The sequence below is a fragment of the Chanodichthys erythropterus genome, chromosome 21 (genome assembly GCF_024489055.1).
Source record: "Chanodichthys erythropterus isolate Z2021 chromosome 21, ASM2448905v1, whole genome shotgun sequence".
Classification (NCBI taxonomy): domain Eukaryota; kingdom Metazoa; phylum Chordata; class Actinopteri; order Cypriniformes; family Xenocyprididae; genus Chanodichthys; species Chanodichthys erythropterus.
In genome coordinates, this window is record NC_090241.1 from 18,564,633 (window position 1) to 18,573,140 (window position 8,508).

General features: G+C 34.8%; 1 protein-coding gene across 3 annotated transcripts in view; it reads left to right on the forward strand.

Annotated features, from left to right (window-relative positions):
- sap130a (Sin3A-associated protein a) overlaps positions 1–8,508 on the forward strand; it is a 34,518-nt gene that overhangs the window by 21,619 nt on the left and 4,391 nt on the right. For 2 of the 3 annotated variants that reach the window (XM_067374654.1, XM_067374655.1), the window contains 5 exons: positions 2,170–2,522; positions 3,566–3,820; positions 5,951–6,076; positions 6,210–6,313; positions 6,478–6,591. In XM_067374654.1, coding sequence (XP_067230755.1) covers positions 2,170–2,522; positions 3,566–3,820; positions 5,951–6,076; positions 6,210–6,313; positions 6,478–6,591 — 952 coding nt within the window. Of the gene's footprint in view, positions 1–2,169; positions 2,523–3,565; positions 3,821–5,694; positions 5,759–5,950; positions 6,077–6,209; positions 6,314–6,477; positions 6,592–8,508 lie in introns of those variants that run through there. The other variant, XM_067374656.1, reaches the window with a different exon arrangement.

Genomic DNA, 8,508 nt, shown 5'->3' on the forward strand with positions numbered 1-8,508 from the left:
TTTGATTTCCAGGCCTGAAAACCTCAAGAAATAGAATTAGATCTTAACATTTTTCACATTATCAAATGCATGTTATAGATTTTTTTTTTTTTTTGGTTAATAATTAATCCATGTAAATCCGAATCAGAATATGCTTTGTTCACCAAGTGTGCACAAAAACACAAGTAGTTTGGTATGGTTTCCAGAAGCTATAGGTACTTGCATGCTTACATATTATATACACTAGAATTAACTAGTTTTTAGTAGAATTAAATGGTGTAATATACATCTAGAAAAATTAAATATGTACAACTGAGGTCGAACAACTTAAAGTAATCTACATCTAGATGGAGTAACTAGAAGGCTTAGTGAACAGAGGCTACTTTAAGTACACTTAATATGCGGTATAAAATATGTATGATTTGTTTTTTTTGTTTTTTGTTTTTTGTTTTTTGTTTTTTTTTTTCCTCATAAATGTTAATTAAAATGTCAAAAACTGATCTTTTGTTAAACAACTTCTCTCTGGTGATGTACTCCAGTTATTTAGTCTGCTTAAACCTGCCCAGGAGAGTGAAATAACCAATTAAGAACAGCTTATTTGCAGAGACAAACAGTGGCCCTGCCAAGAGATGTACATTCGTGGGGGTTTTTTTTTGGAAAAGTTTTTCCCTGATGAAAATAGTTATATATTTAATATAAAACTATTAAATATAATAGTTTTATATAGGGGATGATGCCCACTTTTAGAGCAATGTGGATTTATGTTTAAATTGGAACATATTCTGATATAAATTTAGCATGCTTAAGGGTGAGAATACACAACTTTCTGGGGCAAGAACGTAAACTTGATTTTTGTTAAATATGAAATGCATCTGATATCACTAACAAAGTATTTATTTAATATGAAATAATGAAAATATTCTACGTAATTATGTAGTTGAAGGTTGAATAATGACATGCATGCATGCATAATAATAGACAAATAATATTAAAAGGTCATAATATATCAGTTAAAGAGATTTATCTGAAAGAAAAAAAGCATTTTTTAATTATACAGGTCAATTAATATATTTAGATATATATTTATATATCTATATATTTATTCTGATAATATATTTATCAGTGATAACTTATCATGTTATCACTGATATTATTGGCCTCCAGGGATTTATGCAATGCTAGCATTGTACACTGTTAGCTTACTATAGTTACATTAGGTGAGGTTAACTGTTTGATAATATTAGTGATTCTTATTTCTTTATTACAAAATGCTAAAACTGGTGCTATTTTGGTGAGAAATTGGCTATCTCTGTCTTTTTTAACTCATCTCTGGTGTGATGCTAAACCCTCATATGAGTTTCTAAAGGTTTTTGTATTCTTTGCACTGTTCTGAACAATGATATTTTATTTGCAACAATAGCCCGCTCGGCCTAAGGCCTAAAACTGTTTTTAAATCCTTTTTTTAAACATTATAATTTAAAATGGTGATGTGTGTACTAAAAATAACGTTTTCATCTTTTCATCTCTGTAATAGTCATGCATTCTATCACTGACAAATTATGTATTTTAAAAAGTTGGCAGTCAAAATTAAAACTATTGCAGGATATAGATATTCAGCAAAAGAGAATGTGAATTAGAGTATGTTCAGTGTTTTCCACTCTTTTAAATTGCAGTGTACAGTTTATTATAAGGGGGCAGAATCTGCAGCTCAGTACTCGCTAGTCGCTATTCATGAGTACATTTAAATAAGCTACTCGTTTACTCTTTCTCATGTACTTTTACTATACTACTTACACTACATTTTTTTTTTTTAAAAGTAATGGTTTTTACTTGAGTATGTTTTTTTTCAGTACTCTTTCCTCCCCTGAATCCGCCCCCTGCAATCTTACATTCATGGAGGCACATTTTTAGTGCAATGGCCACATCTCAAAATACAATGCATGGAACCTCACCCTACATGTTTTCTTTTTTGATAATCTATTACACTCAGAGGAAAAGATCTGACGCTATTTCTGCTGGAAATTACTAGAAATTGGGTGTGATAAACCTGTAATAAATCATTTTTTCCTGTTTCGGAAAAAGTGGGAACCCTGTTAACAGTTTTTACATGCATGTGATCTCGTTGTCTAAAACTGGTTTTATGCAAGCAGATCTGAATGTTTAATGTTGTTCTGATCTTTCTGTAATTAGAGTGAAGCCCAAATCTGATGTTCATGTTGCTATGGCGCCTCCAGTCATGGCAACCGTGGAGGCTCTTCCGAGTCACGGAGGTGAGCAGCAGAAGCTGTCCACTCCTGCTCAACATCATTCACAGGCCATTCCCACCCTTCTGGCTCCACCAGCTCCGACACCTCCTCAGCCCACTGCCGTTCTTTCAGCCCTGCCCGCAGCCATGGCTGTCACCCCCCCTGTGTCTGCCTCCATGGCCAATGCAGTGGCCTCTCCCACCCAGCCAGCGGCCAGCAGCACTGCTGCCCTGAGCTCCACCCTTCCAGAAGTTAAAGTAAAACAGGAAATGGAGCCAATGGATACTTCACAAGCAGGTAGGTGTACTTGTCAGAATAAGAATCTACCTATTAGGGCTTGATGCTTACATGTGGTCTTTGGGAAAAATTTAGGAGTGCATAAAAAACTTTAGTGTTAAATCATTTATTTATCCTTAATAAAGGGACATGAGGAGGCATTTACAAGAAAAAATTGTAATATTTAAAAAGATAATTTAAACACTAATTTATTTTTTAATTATTTGAATAGGAAAAGTACACTTTTTAAAAAATTATGCTTTGTTCAAACTGTATTCATTTAATAATTATGCATATTCTAAACATTGAAATAAAAGCTAGAGACACTTTATTTTGTAACTAAAATACCAATAATAACCAGTAAAAATCATGTTCTGCATAATGTGGGACTTCTCATCATAAACAAGGCTGAAAACACCAGGACTCTTATTTTGAAATATCTTTACTACTTCCAGCTGTTCATTCAAACATGAGGAAGATAAAATATGCACTCTTACAACAATCTAAAACATACTACAATACAAACACCAAAAAGTCACAATTTATCAACATTAGATCAAAAGCCGTACATTGGCATAAATGCATGAATTAATTGGGAACTGTGTTTTGACTCACATTTATTTATTGAAATTAAACCCTTTGAACTTTAAAAATCACATTAACTCAGTTTTTAAGATGTCTTTAATTTGGGGCCATAAAACATGAATCATGATATAAAACTTTTGTTAAACCATTTAAGACTTTTTGTGAAAAAAAAAAAAACCTGATTTTAAGACTTTAATGAGCCGTGGTGACCTACTTTTTATTCTCACATGTGCTCCTAAATACATTTTACAGTTTACACTATTCTATTTTCATTTGCAAATGCAAGTGAAATGCTTGCACCTTCAAGCCCTGCCTATTCCTATAAAGTCACTATATAATCACTACAAACAATTCTACATCCAATTCAAACTATGTATGATCACATTGACTGTTTTACAATGGCTTCTAATGCTAGTCCAATTAAATTTTAAAGATGGAGTTTGGGCACTCCATGTGTTTATGAATTCTCTTTATCCCAGTGCCCTTAGCTCCTTCTTCGATGGGTCCGGCTTCATCCCTCTCCTCCCAGGCCTCCACCCTGGCCATATCTGCTCAACCTGGAGACCTCCTGCCTGGGGCCTCCCCGAGGAAGAAACCCCGCAAACAGCAGCATGTGATCTCCACTGAGGAGACAGAGATGATGGAGACCAACAGCACAGACGAAGAGAGAGCTAGCAGCCGAGCTCCAGGAAACAGGCCTGAAAGACATGAGTCTCCACCTAGAGAATATGTTGGTGAGTTTAAATATATATATATATATATATTTATTATATACATATACATGCACGCATCCATGGATATCTAGATGCTGCATTAGCAACTGAAGCTGATTACCATGATGCATCTGCCCTTTTGGAAAGGTCAAGATGTGACTGTAAACTCATTAAAAATAATTGACACATTCTGTCTGCACCATGCAGCAGTCAGTTTGAATAAATTTTGGTTGTCATAAATTCAGAAACATCAAAATGATAAAAACTATGCTAAAAAGTTAATCCTGCTAAATAAAATAAAAATTATGGCTAACAAATTTTTCAAACCCATTTCAAAAATTAATTGAGATTAATAGCACGTAACATTAAATATTTTTTAACAAATCTCCAAACTAACGTGGAAACAATACAAAGACAGTATTTTAAATATTTTATACATTAAATGTTTATTTAATGGCATGGTAAACAATAAAATGAACGCCAGTATCGGTGAAACTTATGCTGAATTGCTGATGAATCCATTAAATGGATTTTAAGTAAACATAAAACAATTTTCACATAAATTCATAATAGATATTCATACATAATGTGTGAAACTAGTATTCTGCCAAAAACACAAGCGCCATAGAGCAGCGGTTGTCCAGAACCAAGTCAAAGACTATAGAATAACACAAGACGTGTCACTCGTATAGTTTTGAATGGGAGAAAGTGTAACGCGCAATATGGCGGAATAAGTCCCGCCTTCTAAATAAGAGCCAATCGCCGACTGGTTAAGTCATCGCGTCGCTTCAGCGGCCGTTAGAATCACCGGTTTCTATAGAAACAGTCAGACGCGCGCCTCCGAAGAGACGCGCATTTAGGTCTGCGCATGCGCATTAGCTTGATCCAGCCTGAAAAATACAGTTTTTTTGTCATGATTCGAGCATTTAGAAACTAAATTTATGAGCCGGTTGTTGTTAGATTTCATTGGTGATTTCAAATATTAAATTTAATCATAAGGTTGGCGAACAGTTTTGGAGAATTTGATGTTTCCCAATTCAAAGAGATAGGGCATGATGCCCAGGATGCCCGAGAGGTGTTTCAAAGATGGCCGCCGAGTGAAATGACTTGTCTTAAAGGGACTTTAACCAAGTGGATTTTTTTTTGGAGGGGCAATAAGAATTTTACTTTGACAGATTTATTTAAAAAATAAATAAATAAAAATAAAATATTTAAAATAAATCTGTCAATGCGAACTTGTCATTCTGATCTACCTACTTTAGCATTATAAATGTTCTATAAATTTCATACTGTATACTGTCTTTTAAAAAAACAGTTGAATTGTTGGTATGAAAATGATCACACCCAGTGTAAATAGGACCCATTGTTTCCTATCATGAATATCCTTGCACCAAATATTCAATAGTGTCCTAATTAGACGATGCAACATGATAAAAGGTATCTTTTCCATGTTAATCAGAATTTTTGTCCTAAGTTTTTGGTTCTGTTTTAGAAACAGTTTCTATTTCTGCAACGTTGTGGCTGGAACAACTTACAAAGTATGACAATGATAATCTCAGGTCATATTTATGTGCTTTATTCAGTGTTAAAAGTGTCTAATGTGAGTTTGAATATAACTTTGGGTGACCTTTAATGCCATACTGAAAGTGACAATGGATAATTCACCTCAGATCTTGAAAATAAAATAAAGGAAACAAGAACGTTCAAACTGTGAACTCACATGAGTGACTAAAACAGACTTGTTTGCTCTCACTATTTTTAATAAAAATATTAAAATGGTGTAATGTTTATGAATTTGATTGTGTACTTAACCATAATGAGTGCAGTGTGCTTGCAGAGAGACTCTGCTCTTCTGGTTGGCTGTGATATTTGATTGATATTGTCATGTCTTTTAGTCGCATTGTGTCTGGCGTGGACAGACAAATTGCATGTAGCTGCAATCATATCACATCGCGACAGGTTAGGATACTGCGATTCTTTGAAATTGAGATTATGCATAAAACTTATTTGTTTGTGAGTCTGAGAAACTGTATAGTAGTGTTGCTTTATTTATTTTCCTTTTTCTAATGATATAATTTAGTAGTGTATATTTGTAATACTCCCCAAACTGAGTGTACACTTGTTCATTTGTAATGTTAATGATTTTTTTAGATGAGGACGGTGTTCGCTATGTGCCAGTCCGTCCCAGACCTCCCCTCACTCTTCTACGCCATTACCGTAACCCGTGGAAGGCTGCTTATCACCACTTCCAGAGGTACAGCGACATCAAAGTCAAAGGTAGGTATCTGGTCTTTGATTTATCTTGGGACACAGTCGTTTTCTTGTTCCTTTTAAGTCATCTGATAATGTTCATAGTATTAAATCTGGTCCTGTAAAATGAGAAGACATCATCTTGATAATGTCTCCGCAGAGGAGAAGAAAGGAAGCCTTCAGGACATGGCCAATCAGAGAGGAGTAGCATGTCGTGCTCAGGGCTGGAAAGTGCACCTGTGTGCCGCACAGCTGCTGCAGCTGGTGGGTTCTGCAGCTGATGGTTTTATTTCCACCATAAGTCTACAATGGCTTAAGAGTTTTATTGTGTTATACATGAAATATATGATACCAACAGCCTGTTATTGAGGCAGTTAATGTTGTATATAGGTAACAGTTTAATGAATTTCTTTATTGTTTGATCGCAGTCTAACTTGGAGCATGACGTGTACAGCCGGCTGACCACCCTGCAGGAAGGGCTCATCCCAAAGAAGAGAGCTGGAGCTGATGATGACTTGCACCGCATTAATGAGCTCATACAGGTTAGCATCTGCACTTTCCATACCCAACATGGAAACTACAATGAACGGGCACTAACTTGATGCCAGAACCACCATAAAAGAGATGGTGACTAATGATAGAGCACCTGAAATGTTATACATTCATATAATTTTTAACCTGAAAACAAAATGCAACAGAACATAATAGTTTCTTTAAATTGAGAACATGTAAATAAAACGAACAAAATATCTATTTTTTTTCTGATTCTATTAAATACTTTTGTCTGCCACAATAATCTAATGTCTTTTAATTGACTTTGTTTATAGGCTTTTTAATAGTCATAATTTGAGCAGTTTAATTAAAGGGATAGTTCACCCAAAAATGAAAATTATCCCATGATTTACTCACCCTCAAGTCATCCTAGGTGTATATGACTTTCTTCTTTCAGACAAACACAATCAGAGATATAAATAAAAATATCCTTAGTCCTCCAAGGTTTATAATGGTTGTGAATGAGGGGGGGGCTGTTTTGAAATCAAAAATAATGTCATCCATAAAAAAAGTAATTGATACGACTCCAGGGGGTTAATAAAGCCCTTCTGAAGCGAAGTGATGCTTATTTGTAGGAAAAATATCCATATTTAAAACTTTGTCATTAAAATAACTAGCTTCCGGCGGACAACTGTACGCAGAATGCGCAAGTCGTTTTGCAGCGGAAGAGTATCCTTTGACCTGACGCACAACGTAATGACGAAAGCCGCAGAGGATAAAGCAAAACAAATCACCGGTCACGGATTATGTTGTGGTTTCTACTTTATGTGAAAAAAATCACTTCTTAAAGATCTTTGATTCCAGAATTTTACTTTATTGCACAATAAAGGAGACAGCCTCTCCAGGAGACCGCTGCTGAATTTATGCTCTGGTTTCAGTATATATTCAGGCAAACGCCCCTTATACATTCTATAGATATTCTTGAATAGGTCCTTTTACAGTCTTCAGCTTGAAATAGGATTTTCCATTTGTTGTAAACAGTTTCTTTAAGATTCAATTTTCTCGCGTTCAGCACATGTACATGCTGCCATGTTTTCTGCACACACATGTACAGGCCTAACACACATATGATTTTAATTGTAAAATAAAACACATCATATTTACTATAATATACTCAATTTTACCATGACAAAATCTTCTACATTATAAGTCTAAAACGATTATTTTAAAGAGAAATTTCGGAGGATTTCGATATCAGAGAAGAGGAGCTTGAGTTTGTTGCTCAGCTCTATTTGTTTAAACAGCGAGAGGCGTTTTTTTTAATGGATGGATGCATTATTTTTGACTTCAGAATGTGGCCCCCTATTCACAACTATTATAAGCTTTGGACGACTAAGGATATTTTTAAATATATATCTCTGATTGTGTTCGTCTGAAGATAGTTATATACACCTAGGATGGCATGAGGGTGAGTAAATCATGGGATAATTTTCATTTTTGGGTGAACTATCACTTTAACATCCCTAGAGAATAGGGCTGTTGATTTAACTGGCTGTTAATTTAACAATTTAATAATGAATTAGTTATGGACAAATAACATGTTAAAATAATTTAACACATTTAATGCACCTGCCCCGCCCCAGACCTTTGTAGTTCATTTTACATTTCATACAGTTGATTGGTGTCGAACATGATGCAACAACTTGGTGTGTGATGTAGCCTATAAAATGCCGTTACAATGCCCCTTTCTCAAAAGACGCTTGAGGGTTTCTTCCGGCTGTTGTCAGACTTCTTGTGCATACAAAAATCTCACTTTTTCTTACTGACACACTACAGCAAAAGATATAAATAACTGGTTTAAAATCTTTTTTGGGGTGAAAATACCAAAGTGCCTAAGACTTTTGCTTTTTATATATATACTACTGTTCAAAAGGGATCGGTAAGATTTTTAATGTCTTTAAAAGAAG